The sequence below is a fragment of the Ostrea edulis genome, chromosome 8, assembly GCF_947568905.1.
Source record: "Ostrea edulis chromosome 8, xbOstEdul1.1, whole genome shotgun sequence".
NCBI lineage: Eukaryota > Metazoa > Mollusca > Bivalvia > Ostreida > Ostreidae > Ostrea > Ostrea edulis.
Genome location: NC_079171.1, coordinates 34,848,323 through 34,874,424, shown reverse-complemented (window position 1 = coordinate 34,874,424; position 26,102 = coordinate 34,848,323). Strand labels below are relative to the sequence as shown.

Below are 26,102 nucleotides of genomic sequence, written 5' to 3'. Positions count from 1 at the left end.
CTTGGTTCTTGAGAGGATTTTTCAAAATTGTCCCTATATATTTGCATGTACAATTTTGATCCCTACTCTATCCCCAGGGGCCATGATTTGAACAAACTTGAATCTGCACTATGTAAAACTTATACGATACCAATTTTGATGCACCAGATGCGCATTTCGACAAATAATGTCTCTTCAGTGATGCTCAACCGAAATGTTTGAAATCCGAAATAACTATGAAGTTTTAGAGCTATTACAAAAAAGGGTGTATTAAACTCGTGTCGTGTACTGTATCTATCTATGATGATAAAAAGTCCAGGAAACCATTTGATCCACATTTACCCCTGAAGTAGCACCAATTAAGTTGAAATGTTTAAAATGAGAACTTATCATGTATTTCTCTGAGAGGGAGTTTGTAACTAAACAAAGCAATACCTGTGACCATACTAAAAAAATCTGGAAAAATGTTTGACCTACTTCTATCCCTAAAGTATTGTAGGCCATAGTGTGTCATTCAAGCTGAAATGCTAACTTCACTTGTCTTCCCCCGAGAGGAAGCCTTTGACTAATTATTAGTGAAATATCTGTATAGGTAATGCAAAAAAACCCACCAAAAACCGGAAAACTATTTGACTTATTTTCAGTCCAAAAGTATGTCAAGGATAGACCAATACAGTTGAAACGGAAACTGAACTTGTATTCGTCCAAGAGGAAGCATGTGACTAAATTTCAGCACAATATCTATATTCGTAATATTAAAAAAAACAACCTCAGAAGCTGTTTGACCTATATTTAGCTCAAAGGTAGGTCAAGGATAGACCAATCCAGCTGAAATGCAAACTGAACTTGAATTACAACAAGAGAAAGCTTGTAGCTAAATTTCAATGCAATATCTTTATCCATAATGAAAAAGCCCTGGAAACTGTTTGTCCTACTGTATGTCACTGAAGGACGGACCAATCAAGCTGAACTTGTAGTCCTCTGAAAAGAAGCTTATGTGTAAATTTGAGGGCAATATCTGTATCTGTAACGAAAAGGTAATAGAACATGTTTACCTACTTATAGCCCTAAAGTAGGTAAAGCATGGACCAATCCACCTGAAATGCAAACTCACTTACGATTCTTGAGGTTGTACATTCATCCGTTACAGAAAAAGTCCGGAAAACAAAACCCCGGGCGGACGGACAGACGAACGGACAGCGCCATAACATAATACGACCCATCTAATGACAGGGTATAACAATTACACGTGGTATGACGTCATAAGTCCAGGGTTGATAAAAGACTTGCTATGCAGACTGGTGACATTGACTTCTTATAGTTTCAAAATGACTTGAATGACATTATGTTGCCTCGCCCCTTTTCGCCACATCGTTACAAGGCATTACTGCATGATATATAAAGATGATAAGGTTGAAAACATTATTCAACCCTGCACAGAACATATTGAAATCAGAATAATGCGAGTAAGATTCAGATTTGGCACCGAAAATGGTTAGGTATAGGTCCCATTTCCCCCCGGAAATCCTGGATCCGCCACTATTTGTAAATTGAACACATCAATTATGCTTAATTTATTGATAAGTTGCATTTCTTATTTTTCATCATTCATAAATTTTACAAAGTTGATGTTATCTAGCTATGTACATAGTTTGGAAGTTAAAGTACGGTTCCATGGGCATTATTGTACAGTCATGCTCCGCCACCTGAAAGTTATTGTACGTTGGGTTTCTGTCAAAGGTTTTCTGTCTGATTTATAGTATAAAATCAAAGGCAAATACGGCACCATGATACAGTATATATTTACAGGATATATATGGCGTGTTCTATATTTAGTGTTTTGCTTCATTTGGTACACTGACATCCCTCATTGTTTTATCATTAAATATGTGATTCTAAATCTAAATTTGACCATTTTCAGTATGTCCACATTGAGAATATATGTCTCTAAAACATTTCTTGTTAATCACTATGTCTCTTCTAATTATCAATGCCTTTTTATCTTCATCAGAGGAACGTACACCATTTCAATACACATTTTTTTTCCATATTTTAACAGGTATTGTCGATAATTACTTCAATTATACAGTTGGATATTCACATTCTGGACTACAGAGGATATCTGCCAACTCCACAGAAGTAATAATTCCATTCCCTCATGAAAAATATGGTAACTTCTACATCACGTTCAACTTGTTCGATGACGAAATCGCAGAAATGAATGATGTACCAGTTTTACTTTGTGAAATAGAGGTCAAAGGTAAGATTTTATGGGTATACTTGTATATCAATTTTGTACATGAAGGGTGAAGATAACGCACAATGATCAATCTCAGAACTCCTATATTCAATACAATATAGAGTTGGGCAAGCACGGACCCCTGGATATACCACAGGTGAGATCAGGTGCCTAGGAGCAGTAACCATCTCTTGTCGACCGGTCACACCCGCCCTGAGCCCCATATGTTGATCAGTCAAACGGTGTTATCCTTAGTCAACATCAGTGTGGCAAGAACGGCCTAACAATCGGTATGAAACACGTCAGACAGCATTTGACCCAATAATAGGTTGTATTGGCAAACTAGATCGTTATAACGAACATAAAATATTGTCAATGAGGAACTCCAGTATATTTTTTTTAATTTCAGCTTCAGAGTACTTGTGCGTGGAATCAGATTGTTGTTTAACAAAGTATTTTTTTGGGATGACTGCTCACTAAATAAGAATATTTGCGTTTTCCATTTTTGATTCAGTGTACATAATATATTCGCATTCCGTGTGACGTCAACACATGACGTGATGTACTTCCTTTAAGGCATTTGACATATGTGTTCGCCTATTTTCGTCATAATGAAAAGATGGGAATTGAAAAATGATAGTGGTCCTGAGTCTCTTGCATTCTCATTTGCACTTTTTGCATTTGACTGTGACTGGTATTAATTTACGTATGATATATTTTTAAAATCCCATTCAATCGTCATGGAGATCTAACAAACCTAGAAATTAAGGTCCGAATAGGGAATGTTAAAGCTAACATATCTACTCCTTACAAACACATATTCATTGATTTGAACCCACGCCGACAGAGGTGAGAGGCCGTGTGATTTTGAGCGCGATGCGCTAACCACTCGGCCACGCCTCTTACTTAGATATGTTATTGGACATATATGTGAACGACAAACAAATAACTCAACTTTATTACAAACGGTATGACTTCAGATTCTCCATCGTCGTATTCCCATATTTATATAGCAAAATCGCTTTATCCCCTGTACATAGTGTTTATGTATCACAATGGATTCCATACACAAGAGCTTCATCTGCATATGATCAGTTTTAAAATCGACGCAGGTTACTGATTTGGTGTCACGGGAATTTCATCGGTCTCATTTAAAGTAAGCGTTTTGCAAATTCTATGATCGTTATCACGGTCTAGTTTGCCAATACAACCTACCTCAAATGCTGTCTAACGTGTTTCATACCAATTGTTAGGGCATAGTTCGCACGCTAATTGTGTCTGCGGATTTCTCCTGATCAAGATATTAGGCTAACGGCGAGTGTGTTTACCCAAAATTCTACATTTGGAGCACCGTGGTACAAATGTGGCTTGGATTCCAACAAAACTTTAAAACTATATCTATCCCTTACCGTCCATAGCAACAATCAGAGGAAAAAGCTTTTTCATTCCGTCAACTGAAATGTCTGGGAAGTGACCAATGTATGAAATAGTTCACACCCTACAATCCCAGTAAACAGGAAAGTGAATTCGACGAGAAAAAGAAATCCTCGCTCCAGAGTTGATTGGAGGCAACGAGTACCAACCAAAAACAACATCATCCAACACAAAAGTCGAGCGTAGAAAATGTCAATAGCCACACGAGAATTCGGGTTATGTTGTTGAGATTTTCTTCGGATGACACATCCGAAGAAAATCTCAACAACATAACCCGAATTCTCTATTTTGCTGCATTCCTTTTATGCCGATAGTTTTGATTATTTCTAACCACATTCACCGTTGACCGACTTTATTGCAGGTCCATATTTACTATGAGATAAAAAAAAAAGACAAAGAACGAAGGGATCAATCAAATAATTCCCGAAAATAGATAAAATGAAGAAAAATCATTGCATTTAATATTATTAATTCTTCATGTAGTTTTGTCCCTCTCAGGCTGTCCCAGAAATCAGTACGGCAGTCCTTGCAGACCATGTCCTGTACAGTGTGATAAGTGTTATGCAATTGACGGCTCATGTGTGTGTCAGGCGGGATACAAGGGGGAGAACTGTACAGAGGGTAATGTAAAAACTTTTTAGTACTTGGAATTATTTTGGAAAATATACTATATTCCAAACAAATGTTTCAAAATCATTTCTGATTTAATAGGATTGTTAAAAAAATACTTTGATTATTACAGAATGTTCCAATAGCACATACGGTGTGAAGTGTGTGTACAACTGTGGGCATTGTATCAATGGAACGTGTGATCACGTGACTGGGAATTGTTTAATCGGTTGTGATAGAGGTTGGACAACAAGCAAATGCAATACAGGTATAAATAAAAGCTACAAATAAGATGTATCATAATAAAGCATTCCATCAAAATTGTGTATATCACCAAAATTTATGTTACTGATAACTAAAGAACAGGTCTAATAATGAAAGCAGCCCTTGAAACATATATCTAGTAAGAAACATTGGAGCAAACACCAAATTTATGGACAGGAAATATTCTGGCAAGTGTAAGAGCTAAACATTTTAAGAAAAGGTATTTCAAAGGATTTCTTTATTCAAACCGCGCAAAAATTAGAACTCGAAGACTGTTAAAATTTAGAGAAATTTCGATTATTTACGGTGAGAAGAATATATACTTGTATGCAGTAACTATCTAATGCTTGTGAAATAAAACAGATAGTCTTAAATGAAATGTGAGGACAACGAACAGTGACCAATCTCATAACCCCTATAAGTATTTGAATAATGGTTGTATTCCAAACGGTAGCTGACACTCATTCTACATCCTCTCTCTCTCTCTCTTTTACTCCCAGTCATTGACTCAGTGAATAATTTCTATTATAAATATAGAGGTTTCATAAATTAATGACATAAATTAGTTCACTAAGTTACAAAGTTTTAAAAGTGTTGTGCAAATTATTGTTTGATTTCAGATTGTTTAATTTATAATACACATATAAAGAGAGGGAAAAATAACAATTATATTCAAATTGCATTGTTCAGGGGTCTTCTTAAACACATTTGAATTACGAGAAAATAACAATTGTGAACTGGTATCAAAACTCCGGAATACTGGGCTTCCTCAAGATCTAAAGAATGCTCGTAGTTACTGGCTGTTATTATCAAAATACCTCTCGGGGGTAGCTCCAGACCACAGTGTCTGCAGATTGCACTCCACCTAGAATATATTGTTAAATGTTTGATTGATTGGCAGCTTACCATTTGTGGGGCGGGGGGGGGGGGTAACTTAAAATTCGGTCTTTAAACCTCTGGTTCAACACCTCTTTGAAAAGTTTCTAGACCCACACCTACATTATATCATTTTTTGTCGTTTCACACTGTAGATAATGAAATAAGACTTAAGAAATAAGATATAATTTGTTAGTGTTATTTGGATATACGATGAAGTTGGTCACGTGATGACATCATATAACGCCCGAAGGGCGTTTTAGGAGATTTAATCACGTACCAACTTCATGTCATATCCCAATAACACTCAAAATTATATTCGGTTCTCATATTTATATTTTCTATTTTGATTTCTGTTCTTTCCGATCTTGCATGATTATTTAACAGATGATCGAAAGAACGATCATACAACACAAAGTATGTATCGTTAGAATTTATCGAATGAATGATTAGGAACAATATCTAAGAAAAAATAAGATCTATATATCTAATCAAGAAGATTAGAAAAGACGAAACAGGTGTCAAATAACGGTAATTCAGAACGTAAAGTCAATTCGATTGAAAATACATGTAAGAAGAGCGGAGTAAACTACATCTGTGATGTGTTTTGGGCGCAATCAGCGATGGAGAAAGTGGCGTTAAAACACAAATGTTGAACACAATTCTTGACAGAAATTCAAAGAATCTGAGAGAATTCATGGGTTGAGTTAACGTTAAGCTCTTAGTCAGGTTTTTGGAAGGAAACAACGACATGCTCATCGTAAGGACTCGCGGTTGCAGTCATGTAGGAGACGCTCCGAGAACGTAGGACACATTTAGACGAAATGCATGTAGGTTGCTTCTTATATTTACCTTCAGTGTGTGAAAGAGAAAATATAAAGGAACGATTTTTTGTTCACTTGAAAATGTTCTGTTGTAGGATTCTAATGAAAGGTGAAATGAAGACTTGCTCCGACACCCTGACATGAACATTATTTTACGGGCCTCGAAATCAGCCTCGCTTATGATCATGTCGAGTCATAGGCGTGATGGCAGTTGCCTGGATTGATTGTATCTTGCTTAACGTCTCGTTCGAGAATTTTTCACCCATATAGAGACGTCACCAAGACCGGTGAAGGGCTTCAAATTTAGGCTTTAGGTCGACCCTTACGGCCATTGAGCAGTGAGGGCACTTTAGCGTACCACACCTACTGTGACACGGGGCATCCGTGTATAAGGTGATCTTCGAGGACCCATGACAATCACACCTGATGCCGAGCTTTTGGCGATGGAATTGTCACTACCTGTTTTAACGACTTCGGTCACGGGTGGGATTCGAAAACCAGTTGCCAGGAAACAACATGTTTACTTATCATCATCATCATCATAAAGTAATATGCTTATAACTTTGCCTACATTATTTTCGCTTCCAATTTCAAAGTTCAATTCGCTATCAGAAGTTGCAACTTAGACATAATTGCGGTCTTCTAAAATTATTTATACTGATTGGTTGATGTTTTCCGCCACACTCAACATTTTTTTCTGAAACAACTGTTCAATATTATTGAAACTTTTGTTCATTTACAAAATTAACTGTGTATAAATATAGTTCTGTGATTTTTTTTCTGTTATGAGGTCATTGCAGTGCGGGTTATTTCGACTTTTTGAATTAGTGGCGAAAAAGGGAGGGGGTCTACCCCTCCCCCTGCATTGCATAAGCAAGGAGCCAGGTAAAAGTATAGGAACTGACTTTTGAAACCATGATCGTATTTATATGCAAGGAAAGATTGATCTCGTGACCAACTTCATGTTACGAGGAAATGAAAGTCAATTTCAATAGTATTGTCATATAAGGAAATACATTAACAAATGTTAATATATGTAAATATATATCGAATCCGTATCTAATGTAATAATTTTGTTGAAATCAGGGTTGGATTTTGTTTTTCACGTGTGATTCAATATTTTGAAAATAATTCTTATTTTTATCACCTTTATACATTGCACAGCTCGAATTACATTGCAGTTAGGTAGCATTTGGGGTGGGAGGGTAGAGGTGGTGACTAGCCTCATATTTCGTTTTAAACATCGTTCTTTTGCCACCATCATCACAGACAAAGATCATTCGATCTATAGACTGATTCCCGACCTAAACAATGAAAGTCGTGAATTGAAGTGGAAATGCAAGTAAATTAAACAAAGAATTAAAATAAAGCATCATCCTCTGCCATCTTACCCCAAATATTGAGAATTTAGAGTTTTGATTTCTTTTCAAATTCTCAGACAAAAATGACTGTGGCCCCAACTTCTTGTCTAGCTGGGGCAGCCTATTTTTTGAAAAAAAGTGCAACAAACCTAATTCACATGATTTCATCTTGCTTTTGTTGTTTCTCTAAAATTCACGAAATTCATTGTATCACAACTTCAACAGAAATAAACATCAAATATGACTGTAGGCTGAAAGACCACTTTCCCCAACCCTACAATTTCAACATTCTCGTTCAAAATTAACATTTCGCAAATTATATGGTTATAACGATCTAGTTTATGAATACAACCTATAATTGGGTCAAATACTGTCTGACGTGTTTCATACCGATTATTATGGGGTTCTTGCCACACTGACTTTGATTTCGGATAACTCGGTTTACCTGATCAGGATATAAGGCTCACGGCGGGTATGACAGGTCGAGAGGGGATGTATACTCCTACGAGGGACCTGCTCCAACTTCTGGTGTATGCAGGGGTCCGTGTTTGTCCAATTTTGCATTGCTTATACGAGTTACGAGATTGAGCACTCTCCGTTTTCTTCACCTTTCACACTATGGGTATTAAACATTTATGCTAATCAATGAAACCATGATCTTTATATACCGACATGCAGCTCAAGTGCATGTAAAAAATCTTTCCAGCACAGCCATTGTCATTTTTAATTTTTTCTCTGCAAGGATTTTTTCCCTTTTGTCTTGCCCTTCCTAGTTTTCATATATTTATATTTGGTAGACGATATCATCCAGTCTTTACCGAAAGGAATTTCTTTTGGACACTCAAATGTATGTGGCTTATTTGGTAAGTCAGACCAAATCAAAATCATGTTACGTAAAGGTTCATTTGATATGTTTGCGGTTACAGAAAGTAACATAGAGAGTGGTATATCTGATTCAGAATTATCAATTAATGGATATAGACTCGTAAGACGGGACCATGATAGGCATGGTGGAGGAATTGTTGTGTACATCAAAATAAATTTCAGGTTACTGGTATGCAACACAATGAAGACATTGAGGTTTTAGGTTTCGACATCAAAATAGGTAACTCCCCCAAGTTCACTTTTGCAATTGTCTACAGGCCGTCAAGTTTTCAATGTGAATGGTTTTGAACATTTTGAGAAACATGTGAAAGTATTAACTACTATTAAACATAACATTGTATTTATGGGTGATTTTAAAATCGATGAAAATAAGAATTCAAATCTTAAAAACTTAATGAAAACGTATGGACTTCTTCAAATAATTAAAGAGCCCACAGAAGTAACAAAGGACTCCAGCACTCTCATTGACCATATATATGTGTCCGAACCATGAAATGTTTGTAAATCTGGCGTAATACACATAACTATCAGTGACCATCATCTAGTTTATGCTGGCCGTGGGGAATTAAAGTATGGTACAAACTGTCACATTAATGTAACAGCACAGTTTTTAGGAATTTAGAAGAGAGCCATTTCCATCCAGATCTCCATGATGTCGATTGGACTCATTTTAAAAAATTGAGTGATGTAAATGAAATGTGGTGTGAATTCAACCCCGGTTTCCTCAAAGTCATTGCCAAACATATTCCTTTTAAAGATAGACGAATAAAGGTTAAAGAGGAATGGATAAATGATGAAATATTGAATGATATGCATAATTGTGAGTACCTACATGAAAGAGCATTACGGTCCAAATCAGAGGATGACTGGGCTCTCTACAGAGCAAATAGAGACCGTGTCACTCTTAAGATGAGATAAGCGAAACGGAATTTATTGGGGGAGGCAGTTGATTAATGTAACATTCGACCAAAGGATATGTGGTGCAGATTGACGTGAGAAGAAAAAATATCTCGCTGTGACCTTCAATTCGACTTTTCGATATATCGATGACGTTTTGTCTATTAACAATGATAGCTTTCATTCATTTGTCGATTTGATATATCCCTGTGAGCTCGAAATAAAGGACACCACAGAGTCGTCCACTTCTGCTTCATACTTAGATATTTTATTGAAAGTAAACATTAACGGCAAACTGACAACTCAACTGTATGACAAACGGGATGATTTCAGCTTATCCATCGTCAACTTCCCATATTTGTGTAGCAATATTCCATTATCACCAGCATATGACCTTTATATATCTCAACTGATTCGATATGCAAGAGCTTGTTCTGGGTATAGTCAGTTTTTAACTACTGACAAACAAGTTGATGGTACAGTGATTTCAACAGTCTCGATTGAAGTCAGCATTTCGCAAATTTTATGGTCGTTATAACGATCTAGTTCGTCAATACAACCTCGCATTGGGTCAAATGCTGTCTGACGTGTTTCATACCGATTGTTAAGCCGTTCTTGGCACACTGATTTTGACTGCGGATAACTCCGTTTACCTGATCAGGATATAGGGCTCACGGCGGGTGTGACCGGTCAACAGGGGATGCTTACTCCTCCCAGGCACCTGATCCCACCTCTGGTGTGTCCAGGGGTCCGTGTTTGCCCAACTATCTATTTTGTGTTGCTTGTAGGAGTTATGAGATCGATCACTGTTCGTTATCTTCACCTTGCATTGGTGATATTTTACATTTTATTTGTAACGAATCCATATCCTCATGGACATTTGTGGATGCTTGGAAAAGAGCTAGGGTAGTCCCATTGTATAAAGCAGGTGATGATCATTTGGTATATAATTACAGACCAGTTTCAATTTTACCAGTTGTCAGTAAGATTATTGAACGACATGTCTTCAATTCCTTTTATGAATATTTATCCACAAGCAAATTAATTACAGATAGTCAATCTGGATTTAAGCCAAGTTATTCATGTGAGACAACGTTGAATGGTCTTACTGATAAATGGACGATAGAATGCTTACAGGGGTTCTGTTTGATGACTTGGGTAAAGCGTTGGATACAGTCAACCATGAAGTACTTTTGCATAAACTTATGTCTTTTGGAATGTGTCACAATAATTTTAAATGGTTTTAATCATATCTTACAAACCGTAAGCAATTTGTCAGTTGGAGACATGTGTTATCTAGAGAAAAAATATATCCTTAGGAGTTCCTCAGGGGTCAATTTAGGACCATTATATTTTATTTTGTACATTAACGATTTTAAAAAATGTCTTAAGCACTCTTCAGTTCTAATGTATACAGACGACACTCCACAGGATGTGAGTGATAAATCTGTTGATGTAATTGAATCAAAATTACAAGAGGACCTTAAGTTGGGTGGAGAATGGATGCTTAAAAATAAACTCGGTATAAATCTTCAAAAACACAATATATGTTTATTAGCACCTCTCAAATGTTACGGAAATGTCGAATGTTAAATATAGATTTTAACGGTGTACAATTTGAATTTTTGAAGCAGGCTAAGCTACTGGGTGTTTATGTAGATAATACTTTATCATGGGATGCACACGTGAAGTTTAGTTCAAAGAAAATTGTAAGAAAACTTGCTGTGATTAAGAGAGTGAGTTATTTGATGCCACCAAATGCACTTATCAAGGTTTTATTTATAGTATTGTTTTTCCACATTTTACTTCCTGCTGAACTGTCTGGTGTAACGTACAAAATCAACTATATTTAGAAAAAAAGTGAAGCTGCAAAACAGGGCAGCAAAGATACTTTTGAATATTCGAGATATCAGGATCTCTTCTGGCTTTTTATTTTCTTGTTTGAACTGGATGCCAATAAAGGATTATTTTATGTTTATAAAGGTTATCTTTCTGTTCAAAGTTTTAAATAATCAAATACCAAATTACCTGAACGTATTTAAATATACAAGAGATGTGAGTTGCCGCCAAACCAGGTCGAAAGATTATATGTTTAATTTATTATATTTACCAAGAGATAAAGCTGAAAATTTTAAACTTACATACTTCTGCGTTCCTATGGAATAAACTGTCTCGAAATGTTCGAAGCTCTGGTTCGGTTGTCATTTTTAAAGGTATGTATTTGATGGAATATTTTCATAGAAATAGCACTTAAACATCGTACTTTCCTCGTTTTGTTCAGGTGTGCCAAATGTAGTTGTGATATGGTACTGTGTGTGCATGTGACTTATGTTATTTTTTCTTCTTTCCTTTTATATCATGTATTCATAATTAAGTAATAATTTTATCACTAATTAGGTGTGTCTTATGGTATATTTTCCCCTTTTCCATTTATATTGCATTCATGTTTAAATACTAATTATAGATGTTAATTTCATGTTTGTGTATATGTTTTAATGCAGGACCACAATGGAAACTAGCTATATGATAATTTGTGTTATCCTGGATAAATAAAGGATATTATTACTATTATTATTTTGACTTTATTGTACTAAATCACTTTCACATGTATGCGTGTAATTGAGTATGTGTTTGTAAAAAATGTTCACGATTTTCGATAGACTAATGCTCCGGTACGGCATACTACGTGTATCTTTGTGTGCCAGCTACACATTTCCCGTGCTGGATTGTCAAACAGTCTATTGATTTTCTTGTCTTCAATTTATAGAAGGCCTTTGTGGCCGAATGGTTAGAACATCGCGCTCAAAATCACACGGTCTCTCACCTCTGTCGGCGCGGGTTGGAATCCCGCTCGCGCCGGTAAGTGAGAAAGTTTCCCAGTTTACTTTCGGAAGGTCGGTGGTCTCTTCCCAGGTACATTGTATCTGGGTTCTCTCTTCCACCAATAAAAACTGGGCGACACCATATAACTGAAAAATTGTTGAGTGTGGCGGAAAACATAAAAAACAACAACGCGGGTACGTTAAGGCAGGTTATGAAAATTGTTACTGGGATAAAATCCGCGAAACAATGTGCCGTCATAATTTAAATATGTATATCACTAAGTATATATTAAATTCCGATTTTATTTTTTATTTAAGTTTTATTTATGCATAAAATAAACCATGCAGCTACTAAGATCCAACGAAATTCGAAATGCTGTACTACTGTTGTGGAATTTCTGTCTGATCAGTATGAAAGTAAACTGATCACGTCATGACTATACATCGAGTGACGTTGACACATGCAAGGAATTTGTTTATGTGTACCATACAAATATCGACAAAATGTAGAGTGTTTGAAATATATGACATGGGATATATGGAATATATATGTGAAACGCTGAGAATTTATTGATATTAAGAAGGTATGTTGATATCATTCATCGACAACTTTGTTTAACGGAGAAAACATTCCATTTAGCATATCGATCCGATTTTCCTATGTCACAGACTGAAATAAAACTGCAAAAGTAGCACATTATCCCGCATAATTTTAGATACTTTTTATACACCATTTGAAAGGTCATAAGCTAATGTACACGGCAATTAATGATACAATCGTCTGTTAAGAAAACTTTTAAAGAAAACTACATAGCATCATGCAAAATGTAAAACATGAACTAAATGGTTTCGTGTTTAAATGTTCAATAATTATTTCTTATTGAAAGTGGTAGGATTCTATCAGTAATTCTGATATACTATGGGTATTTTACCGTCATTATCGCCAATTAGACCAATATTTGAATCTTGGGATGTGTTACTTTTACATTTTCTATTAAGGTACCTCCACGATCTATTTATAACAGTCATGCAATGACGTCATACAGAAGCGCATGCTTTGTCATGTTGTTATGATACAAAATGTTCTCATGTAAACAGCCAAAATAGTTTTTTAAGAGTTAGTAGCTCCCTCTCTCTATGTAAGACAGATTTTAAAAATTATGCAGTTTACATGCATACATGAAGCATGACCTACCTTAACATACCCGCGAAAACAATCCATTTATAGAATGCATCATGGTCGTGAAAAATATATAAGATGTAAACCTTTGTCAAAAATAAAAGAAAAAAAAGACTCATATTTTGTAAGAACATCTCAGCAGTACTTAACAAACATCTATCCCGCAGAAAAGGAAGCAAGTTCGAAAATCTTATTTCATATAACAGGCTGGCTCGTGCCGACCCATAATAATCAAATCAATTTTTGAAATAAACGTCTAATAATGCAAGGTGAAGAAAACAACTCCTTCAACATAATATAGCACTTGCGGATTGTGTGACCGGTTGATAGGAGATGCTTACTCCTCATAGGCACCTAATCCCACCCATGATATATCCAGGGGTCCATGTTTACCCAAATCTATTCTGTATTCCTTGTGACGTATGGGATTAGTCACTGTTCATTGTCGTCACCATTCATATGTCTAATAACCAAAGCAATCCCTTGGAAGTATGTAACCAGACAAGTTAGTAATATCGTCAGATGCTACGGTATTCTACCTTTTCAGATTGACGACACTATACCAAAGCAAATGAAATATGAGTATTGGTCACAACAAAGAAATCATTTCTGATTTAGTATTTCGCATAACAAATAAACTATGTCTCATTTAGCTTGTAGCAGTGGCTGGTATGGACAGGATTGTGTGATGAGATGCAACGGTCATTGTATAACGCCTCATGTGTGTGATCACGTGACTGGATCTTGTCGTGGAGGATGCGCCACGGGATGGACGAATGACGCATGCGATTCTGGTTGGTATTTCATCCTAGTTCTTTACGTGTTTTCGTATTTCGTTTAGTTCATATCTATATTTATGTTTTTAAACATATTTTCAGAGGATTTTACATGCTATGGATATTAAACATTTATGATAAACCATGAAATCATGATCTTCATATACCAACACACAGCTTAAATGTATATAAAAATATTTTCAGCACAACCATTGTCATGTTTGATTTTTCCTTTTTAAAGCATTTCTTTTTCATTTGATCTTGCCCATCCTAGCCATCATATTTTTATTGACTTTATTCTCTCAAATAACTTGTACTCATATGCATGCATGTGTGTGTTTGTGGATATGTAAATGCATTTGTTTGTGTATTCGTATGTATATTTTGAACTGCATATAATTCAGAAGTGTGTAATACACAAATCGACTCACCTTCTCCAACTTATCATTGTCATTATTGTCAATATTATCAATTTACGCGATTAAGCCTGTGAAATTCTTGTTTCAATTTCATATCGATAAGTAAAGATTACGTTTTTTATTTCATTTTTTTCTATTTAAAAGTTCCAATAAGGCTGATGTATTTATTTTCCGGTATATAAGATTAGTTCCTTGGTAAATTTTCACGAGTTTTGATAAGATAATGCTCCAGTTTGACATGTTACGTGTATTTTTATGTGCAGATCACACGCTCCACGTGATGGATTGTTAAATAGTCTATTGATTTTCTTGTCTTGTATTTATAGAATACATCGCTATGCCGAAGTTTCTTATTGATTTGATTGATATTTAAAATGTGACATATCATACCATGGTCATAAAAATACACGAGATTTAAAGCTTTGTAAAAAAAAATAAAAGAAATAAACAAAATGCTCATATCTTATTAGAACACGTCAGCAGTAACAAACATCTGTCCCGCAGAAACGCAAGCAACTTCTCAAATCTTCTTGGAGTTAATGGACAGGCACGAGCCGGCCCATAATAAAGCCATTTTTGAATCATACATCTTATAATCAAAGCCACTCCTTAAGAATAATAAAGCACTCAAGGTTTGTCTAACCACTCGATAGGGGATGCTTACTCCCCCTCAACACCTAATCCCATCTATGCAATATCCAGGGGTCAATGTCTACCCAAATCTATTTTGTATTATATTTGTAACGTATGAGATTAGTCACTGTACATTGTCTTCACCATTCATATGTCTTATGATCAAAGTAATCCCTTGAAACTATGCAACTAGAGAAGTTCGTAATATCATCATCTACCGTGAAATTCTACCTTTTTAGATTGACGACACTATACCAAAGCAAATGAAATATGAGTATTGGTCACAACAAAGAAATCATTTCTGATTTAGTATTTAGCATAACAAATAAACCATGTCTCATTTAGCTTGTAGCAGTGGCTGGTATGGACAGGATTGTGGGATAGGGTGTAGCAGTCATTGTATAACACCTCACGTGTGTGATCACGTGACTGGATATTGTCTTGGAGGATGCGCCACTGGATGGACGAATGATACATGTGATTCTGGTTGGTATTTCATCCTAATATTTTGCTTGTTTTGTATTCCAATTAGTTCATATATATATATATATATATATATATATATATATATATATATATATATATATATATTTAAGTTTTTAAACATATTTTCAGAAGATCGAATATGCTATGGATAGTAAATATTTATGATAAACCATGGTGTCAGGATCTTCATATACCAACACACAGATTAAATGTATATATAAATCTCTTTAGCACAACCATTGTCATGTTTAATTGTTTCCTTTTGAAAAGCATTTTCCCCACATTGTCTTACCTTCCTAGGTTTCATATTCTTATTGACTTTATTGTATTAAATAACTTGTATCTGTATGCATGTGTGTGTGTGTGTGTGTGTGTGTGTGTGTGTGTGTAAATGTATCATTTGTGTATTGATATTTATTGTAATTTGGGTTCTGTGCTTTGTATGTTTTGCACTGCATATAATTCAGAAGTGTGTAATACACAAATCGACTCACCTTCTCCAACTTATCATTCTCACCATTGTCAATATTATCAATTTACCCGATTAGGCCTGTTAAATTCTTGTTTCAATTTCATATCGATAAGTAATGATTACGTGTTTGTCTTTTATTTCTTCTACTAAAAAGTTCCAATAAGACCGACTTATTTATTTTCTGGTATATAAGGGTAGTTTCTGGACAAGATTTCACGAGTTTTGATAAGATAATGCTCCAGTTTGACATGTTACTTGTATGTTTGTGTGCATGACACACGCTTCATATGCTGTATTGTTAAAATCTATTGGTTGTCATGTCTTGTATTTAAAAATACATCGCTATGTAAAAGTTTCTTATTGCTTTGATTGACATCTAAAATGTGACATATTATACCACGGTCATAAAAATACATAAGATATAAACCTTTGTAAAAAAAAAAATAAAAAAAAAAAATAAACACAATGCTCATATCTTATTAGAACACTTCAGCAGTAACAGACAGCTGTCCTGCAGAAACGCAAGCGAGCTCTCAAATCGTATTTCATACTATATACCGGCCAATAATAATCAAATATTTTTTTTTCCAAACATACGTCTCATATCGAAGCTAATCCTTAAACATATTAAAGTACTCACGGTTTATGTGACCAGTCGACGGGGGATAATTACTCCTCAGATGCACTTAATCTCACTCATGGTATATCCAGGGGTCCGTGTTTCCCAAATGTTTGTTGTATTCCTTATGAGACGTATGGAATTAGTTACTGTTCATTGTCTTCACCATTCATATGTCTAATAATCAAAGAAATCCCTTGAAACTATGCAACCAAATAAGTTAGTCATATCATCAGAAACAACGATGTTCTACTTTTTTTTTTAGATTGACGACACTATACTAAAGTAAATCAAATATGTGTATTTGTCAAAATAAATAAATAGTTGCTTATTTAATATTTCGCATAACAAATAAACCGTCTCATTTAGCTTGTAGCAGTGGCTGGTATGGACAGAATTGTACGATGAGATGTAGCAGTAATTGTATAACACCTCACGTGTGTGATCACGTGACCGGATCTTGCCTTGGAGGATGTGCTACTGGATGGACGAATGATACATGTGATTCTGGTTGGTATTTCATCCTAATGTAAAACTTGTACTGTACCAATGTTGATGCACCAGATGCGCATTTCGACAAATAATGTATCTTCAGTGATGCTTCAATGTTTGAGATCCGAAATAACTATGAAGTTTATAAGCTAAATATAGCCAAAAAACAGCGTGCCAAAAAAGTGGAGACAAATTCGGCCAAGAATGCTCTACGATTGTTAGTATTTCGTTTAGTTTTATATTTCAGTTTTTGAACATATTTTCAGAGGATCCAGCATACTATGGATATCAAACATTTATGATAAACCATGGAAGTTTCGTATATTTTGAACTGCATAAAATTTAGAAGTGTGTAATACACAAATTGACTCCCCTTCTCCAACTTATCATTATCAACATTATTAATTTACCCGATTAAGCCTGTTTCAATTTCATATCGAGAAGTAATGATTACGTTTTTGTATTTCATTTTTTCTGCTTCAAAGTTGCAATAAGGCTGATATATTTATTTCGCCGTATATAAGGTTAGTGTATGGACAAATTTTCACGATTTTCGACAAAATAATGCTCCAGTTTGACATGCTACGTGTATGTTTGTGTACAGGCCTCACGTTTCCCGTGCTGGATTGTCTATCGATTTTCTTATCTTCTATTTATAGAATGCATCGCTATGCGGAAGTTTCTTATTGATTTGATTGATATCTAAAATTTGACATATCATACCATGGTCATAAAAATATATAAGTTATAAACCTTTATCAAATATGAAAAAAGAAAGGAAAAAAGGCGTCATACTTTATTAGAATACTTCAGCAGTAACAGACATCTATTCCGCAGAAACGCTATTTCTCCAATCTTATTGCAGATAATGTGCCGGCACGAGCCGGCCAATAACAATCAAAGGCATTTTTGAAACATACATCTAATAATCAAAGCAACTCCTTAAACATAATAAAGCTCTTACGGATTGTGGGACCGGTTGACAGGGGATGCTTACTCCTCATAGACACATAATCCCACCCATGCTATATCCAGGGGTCCATGTTTACCCAAATCTATTTTGTATTCCTTATGTGCCGTATGCGATTAATAAAGTCATTGTCTTCACCATTCATATGTCTAATAATCAAATTTATCCCTTGAAACAATGCAACCAGAAAAGTTATTAATATCATCAGATACGATGAAATTCAACTTTTTTTTTTTTTAGATTGGCGACACTATATTAAAGCAAATCAAATATGAGTATTGATCACATCAAATAATTCATTTCTCATATAGTATTTCCCATAACAAATAAACCATATACCATTTAGCTTGTAGCAGTGGCTGGTATGGACATACTTGTGTGATAGGATGTAGCAGTAGTTGTATAACACCTCATGTGTGTGATCACGTGACCGGGTATTGTGTTGGAGGATGTGCTACTGGATGGACGGGTGATACATGTGATTCTGGTTGGTATTTCATACTAATTATCTACGTTTTTTGTATTTTATTTAATTGATATCTATATTCAAATTTTCAAACATATTTTCAGTGGATGCAACATACTATGGATATTAAACATTTATGATAAATTGCTTGATTAATTTGCCTATATTACCTTCTCTGGTGATGTAGAATTTGATTATGATCTTCATATTCCAACATACGGCTCAAATGTATATAAGACATCTTTTCAGCACAATCATTGACATCTTTGATGTTTTCTTCTTTGAAGCAGTTTTCCCCTTTTCTTGCCCTTCTTAGTATATATTTATATTGACTTTATTGTATCAAATCACTTGTTTCTGAATGCATGTGTGTATGTATGTATGTAAATGAATTTGTGTATCTATATGCAATGTAATTTGTGTTCTGTGTTTGGTATATTTTGAAGTATATATAATTTGGAAATGTACAATACACTAATCAACTCAACGTCAACTTATTATTGTTATCATTATCATCAGTATCAATTACCCATTAATCTGTGGAAGTCTTGTTTTAATTCCATATTGAAAAGTGAGCAATTTCTTTGGTATTTCAAGTATTTTTTATTAAGGGAATCTTTCATTATTTTTCGCAGCAAAAGCAACGTCTTGATAGTATTTCACTGAACAATTATTTGTATTGTTGGACATAATAAAATATAAGATGTACTTTTGATTTACTATACCCGTTTAATTCATATTTTTTTAAATTTAGCTTTTAACAGTGGCTGGTATAGATGAAATCACGTTACCGGATATAGTCTGGAATGGTGTGCCATCGGAAAACTGAAACGTGTGATGCCAATTCGTGTTTTATTTTATTGCTAGTAGCTCTCTGTATTTCATGTATTTTATTTTCTATCAGTTGATACAACATATCGTGAGTATTTGACAACTCTTTGTGGAAGTATTAAAATTGTTGATAACATATTTTATTTATTTTCTTGCATGATTTTTTCTGGTAATATATCTGGTTTTATTCTATCTGGGTCAGGCGTTGATTGGGCACCATCATGTACGTCCGTAGCCTATCATAATATAACATGGGGAACAGAGAGATCCGGTTCTCTGGTCAGATACGACCACGCTGTTACCATAGTGTAAAACGCTAGCCTGGAATCCAATGAAGACTTATTTCATGACGTCATATGGGTCATGGAGGGACAAGAATTGGTTGATCACTGTTAATTCGTCAAGTAATTATACAGGTCCACTATAGTTTAAGAGCTCCAAATGTCATGTCTTTATATATACTGCGTTTTTATCATACTCCACGGAATCGCAGTTATAGTGAATTATACAAGCAACTCATTAGTTTGCCAGTCGTTAATTCAATCAATGAATGTACAAGAACATATGTTATTGTGCTTTGAATATGTTACAGTTGCAAATATTTACATGTTTGTATAGGTTGGTTATTGTTGTGAAAAAACAACGACGTGGGAATCAGAGTGACAGACGTGCACATTATAGCCAGTCCAGCAAATGACATCACCGTCATCACGTGACAATGATCGGGGTATGACATTTCTTTTTATTGATAAATTATTTGAAAGGTGAAGATAACAAACACTGATCAATGTATTTGACACATTGACCACATTTCCAAAGCACATTTGTTTCTGCAATTCATTGAAAGTAAAAACAAATTAAAACATTCATGGCTGCTTCATTTTGCACACGATTTTGATGATGTTTCAATTTTTTTTTTTTTTATAAATCATCGAATTCTACTTCTTCAGCGTAAATCGCCTTTTAAGGATGAGCGGGTATAATTATTCATTTTGGAGGAGCGTGGAAAACATTTGAGAGACAATGTGTTTGTAGGTCCTTTAAATATATCCCCAGTGGGTCCCGGTGGGGGCCAAGGGGGTAAAGCCTCCGCAACGCCCCGTTTTCTACCATATTTTCATGACCAAATGTGTGGTAAAAATATGAGAATTTCCAAGTACGCATGCTGCGATCTAATTTAGCAATAACTTATGCTTAATGTTATAAACTTCACCTAATCATTTCTTATAACGTTGCTGGTTTTCTGAATGTAGTATCTTGTTTTCATAAACATACTTTGTTGACATCCTTCTTTTGATATAGAAAGGTCGGGGATATAGGAAAATGATTGATTTATAAACTTATGTCAACATCACTTTCGTACAGATGACGGAGTAGGCAGAATCGGTTTGTCACCTGGCTTTCCAAGAATCATCGGAGTACAACTTATGCCAACCGCACGTGACAGCCTTCAGTAATGTTACCATGTTCAATTGTCTTAAAAATAGTAAGGTATATGTATTTCCAAGTATATCTATTATTGACGCACAGTTGATAAGGACACCTTCTTGCAGAAGGTAGTTTTGTCGTTCGGTCGGTCTGTACACCATGTGTTGTCCTTTGTATATTCAAAGAACCCTTTGTTTGTGAAACTTCAAACTTAGTACATTGGTTCTACTTAAAGAGTAGATGACCCATAGTGCCTCTTGATTAATAACCCTATTATTTTTCAAATCACAAGATCTAAGATCATTACTCAAAATGACTTGATATAATCAATTTTGAAATTTCTATTAATTATATAGAGATATCGTATAAGTTTTACATATCAAATTTTGTAGTACATGCGCTTTTCACTATCGTTCCCGACATTTAAATTTAAAGTTAATCCATTTCACTATTGCCGCATGCGTATATGTAAAACTTGTACGGTACCAATTTTGATGCACCAGATGCGCATTTCGACAAATAATGTCTCTTCAGTGATGCTCAACCGAAATGTTTGCAATCCGAAACAACAATGAAGTTTTAGAGCTATTATAGGGAAAAACAGCGTGCCCAAAAAGTGGAGTCAGATTCGTCTAAGGATAAGAGGTATGCATGAGGGACATAATCCTTAATTTTGAAATGGATTTTTGATTTTATAACAGCAATTAAATATACATCCGTATTTTCAAGCTAGAAAGGAAATACTTAGCTTAGTATATATGTCTGTAAACTATTTCTTGTCCATCTAAATCACAAATACATGCCTTAACATAGTTACAAGCAACATGGTATCATATGACTTCGTTTGCCTGATCGGGATATGGGGCTCACGGCGGGTGTTACCGGTCGACAGGGGATGCTTACTCCTCCTAGGCACCTGATCCCACATCTGGTGTGTCCAGAGGTCCGTGTTTGCCCAACTATCTATTTTGTATTGCTTGTGGGAGTTATGAGATTGATCACTGCTCGTTATTTTCACCTTGCATTGATAGATCCCTTGTAAACAGATACTTTAACCTTACCCAGATTCACGTGGAGACCACTCTGTTCGGCTTTCGTTCTTCTTAACGCGACAATGTAGGAATCTGAACCTGAGGTCATAGACATCATATAGCGCATAGATCTGTCTAATTGTAAGGTCATGAGAAATTTATCGATATTTTCATTTCTTAATTTGCCCACTGTAATTTGATATTAAACGGATTATTTTCTAGTTGACTGTTACCATGACTAAAGAGGAATATTCTGATCGAAACTGGCGTTTTCCATTTTCTTTTCATAGCTTGAACATTCGTAGATATCCATATACTCAGGTAAAGGAATATGTAATATAAAACCAAATCTATATTTTGTGTCACACATGCAGCGTTGAAGATTTGTTTAAATCCATGGTTAACACTGTGGTAATCCAGTTAGTAAATCGTCCACTTCGAGTATGGGAGACCCAGTTTCCATATCAGACATAGGAAAGAAATTATCATCACAAAGTTATCCTAACATTAAACACTCCTTTTCGTATACAACGCGAAGACCACTGGATCAGGACTCTAGGTGCTGTATTTTGAAATTAATGCAATGGTAATGATGTGATGTAGGAAATTTGACTAGTCTACAAAGAAATAACGTGAATATGATATAACTCTTTCCAAATACTCAAAGACGGAAAGGCATATCGTTCATATAAAAGATAACCAAAGACCACGAATACATTATCACTTAGGAACTCTAGGATACATTTTAATTCAATTTCAGAATACTTGTGCGTGGAATTAGAATAGTGTTTAATAGAATATCTTTGGATGACTGATCACTAGAAATGAATATTTCTGTTTTCCATTTTTGTTGAAGAAGCAACTGCCTATGATGTCAAAAAGTCTAGTCTTTAATTCATAGTTAGGAATGGTCGAATAAAGTTTTGAAAAGTGATGAATTTTCATTTTGTTGATCTGAGAAAAGTTTTGCGGTTTCAAGTTTACCTTCTTTAGATTTCTAAGAATTCATGTTTGATTTACGCCACTCATGGAAGGGCCTCCGCTGCTGAGTGGTTAGAACATCTCGCTCAAAATCACACGACCTCTCACCTCTGACCGGCGCGGTTTCAAATCCCACTCGTGCACTTAAGTGAGAAAGTTTCCCAGTTTATTTTCGGAAGTTCGGTGGTCTCTTCCCAGGTACATTGTATTTGGGTTCTCTTTTCCACCAATGAAAACTGGGCACCAGCACATAAACTGAGAAATTGTTGAGTGTGGCGGAAAACATCGAAACAATCTCTACTGATTCGAAAGGCGAAAATATGATTTGAGTTTTATTAATTTTTAGATCGAGATATCTGACAAAACGTTGTTGTAACAGGGGTTTCAATGGTCTCTTTTAAAGTCATCATTTTGTAAATTGTAGATCAGTATTGCAAATACAACTTCTGATTAGCTTGAATGGTATCATATATGTTTTATACCAAGTGCTACATATTTCACATATTAATATTGACTACGGATTACTATATTTACCTGATGAAAATACATAACTCATAGTGGGTGCCACTGGTCAACAGAGGATGTTTATTTTTATTAGGCAAATAACCCCACCTCTAACGTTTTCCGAGATGTATGTCTGCCCGACTCTTAATGTGTTCTTTATGACATTTGATGCTCGCAATTTTCACATCTTTATATTGATAATTATTCTCTTTGGCAATTGTCAAAACCACAGACATTCAAAGCATTCGTAATCCTAATTCAATTTCTTCAGCTTTAAATAACAAATTAGATTAAATTCACTCTTGCGTTGTACAAACAGTTCCTTTGAATTTCCTCAGAGCTTCCCCGACTGTAACGTGACAAAACATATATGAACGTGTTTGTATTGATTTGAAAATGAACACTTTATATCTGTATCTGATGTACTATTTATTTAGCGTCAAAAAGGAAATTTGATGAATTCATTGTTTTATATATATTGATTTACTTCCCATTCGAAACTTTTTCACTTATGGAGAGCCGAGAAAGAGAGTTACCAGGTGAACAATTTTAGATAACAATGCAATGTGAAAAGCATAAGCATATACTATTTACTGAGGAGTCATTAAAATACTTTGTTAAACACCACCGATTCCACGCACAAGCACTCTGAAATTGAAATAAAAATATGCTGGAGTTCCTCATTGACAATATCTTCGAGGTCTTTGGGAACCAGGCTTTCCAACAGTCTGTTGGAATCACCATGGATATGAATTCTTCCAACTGACTCGGTACGAAAGAGCTTGTTCTGCTTATGGTTATTTTTCTTCTTCAAAAAACCGAAACACGCTACTGAAAAACAATTTGATGGTACACAGGTTCTAACAGTCTCGTTTAAAGTCAGCGTTTCGCAATAATGATTGCTATAACGATCTAATTTGCCAATACAATCTTCCATTTTGGTCAAATGCTGTCTGTCGTCCTTCATGCCAAAAGTTAGGCCGTACTTGGCACACTGATTTTACAAAGGATAACTCTGTTTTCCTGATCAAGAGACACTGCATAAGGCTTACGGATTGTGTGGCCGGTCGATAGGGGATGGTTACTCCCCCTAGGCACCTGATCCCACTTCTGGTTTATCCAGGGGTATGTGTTTGCCCAACTCTCTATTTTGTATTGCTCTTATGAGTTATGCGATTGATCACTGTTCGTTATCTTCACCTTTCACTTTATGCTTTTTACATCAAATTGTTTCAACGACAAACACGAAATTGATTAATAGCTGGTACGCAGCTCAGTTAAGTCTATCCGAGAAAAATCAGTGCTTTTATAAATGTACCTCTGTGCACGTCACACCATATGACGTCACAATGACTAAGTACGTCACAGCATACATGTTATGATAGTTGTATCACGGTGAAAGTGTCATAATATGTTTTCCTTATTTACTAGTGTTATCAATATATATATATATATATATATATATATATATATATATATATATATATATATATATATATATTATATTCCTTGATGAGATATCAAATTATTCTCAATTTTTTATATATAGCATGCACGAAGGTGATGTTTATATTATATGGTGACCTTGAAATCGCCCCTATTCTGAATGACTGATGCGTTTAACAATTCCCAAATTATCTCATACTACAGAAACTGCGCAAAGTTCAGGTTCACCTGCTGTTAGAAACAATATAATTTTTTTTGCTTTATAATCTAAATATATTTATGCGTTTGAAAAGTGCGGGGAGCAATTCCTGACTTGTATATTAACGGTATGATATATATAAGAATATGGGCAACCCCGGTAATTCGCTGTTGACTGTTGATATGTTGTTAAATTACAACATGGTTAGTTCGAGTATGCATTTGTTTCCAAGATTTTTCATGTTAAGGATTTTTATTTTTTTCTGAGTATATCAATAAAAATTCAGCTCGTTACCCGCATGAACCTGAACGTTTGTTCACAAGTAGGACCTCTTGCTTTTGTCCAAAAATAAAGTGTTCCGTGATATCTAAGTGACGTCACGGGAAATGACCATGAGGGGAATATACGGTAGCTGAGTCACAGTCAACATATGGGTAGTATTGTTTCAGTGTTTAACCGTAACACGTGTAATGATACCTGTGAATTTGAGGTGCACTTTCACCCCATGATTATTGTGCATTTGACTATGGATGCCCTTAACCTAGTTGCGTAATTATAAAAAAAATATGTATTCCTAAACGATAATGGATATTTTCACAGTAACTGACTCTGGTTGTCTGTGGATTGTCGTTGTATTTGAATTTTGTTATAATAATAAATACACAAGTGCTTAATTTTATTAAGCTATAAAAGTTCTGTATTTCAATATTTTTAATTTTCATTTCCGCATTTTATAATTCACACATTCTCCAATTTAATACTTTTCCGCCAATAAGAGGTTATTTCTTCCTTTAGCGAGGTAAAATCGCTTTGCTCAGGTTACCATGGGGTTTAGAAGAGGGTCGAAATATTGCATTTATCATAAAGCATATATTCATAATTAATTATCACATTGTGTACAAATCATTATTGAAAAGATTTTCCTGATAGAAAGCATATGCAGGTGATAGTGGATTGAGTAACAAGTGGTAAACCCATT

General features: G+C 35.0%; 1 protein-coding gene across 1 annotated transcript; it reads left to right on the top strand.

Moving 5' to 3' along the window:
* The first annotated feature begins 1,451 nt into the window (after positions 1-1,451).
* LOC125663135 (multiple epidermal growth factor-like domains protein 10) lies at positions 1,452-21,115 on the top strand. Its single transcript, XM_048895447.2, has 9 exons — positions 1,452-2,239; positions 4,151-4,273; positions 4,395-4,529; positions 14,024-14,164; positions 15,544-15,684; positions 17,145-17,285; positions 18,584-19,938; positions 20,153-20,261; positions 20,900-21,115. Exons 1-7 carry the CDS (start codon positions 1,921-1,923, stop codon positions 18,772-18,774), a joined length of 1,191 nt encoding a protein of 396 aa, XP_048751404.2. The 5' UTR covers positions 1,452-1,920; the 3' UTR covers positions 18,775-19,938; positions 20,153-20,261; positions 20,900-21,115.
* Positions 21,116-26,102: the final 4,987 nt, after the last annotated feature.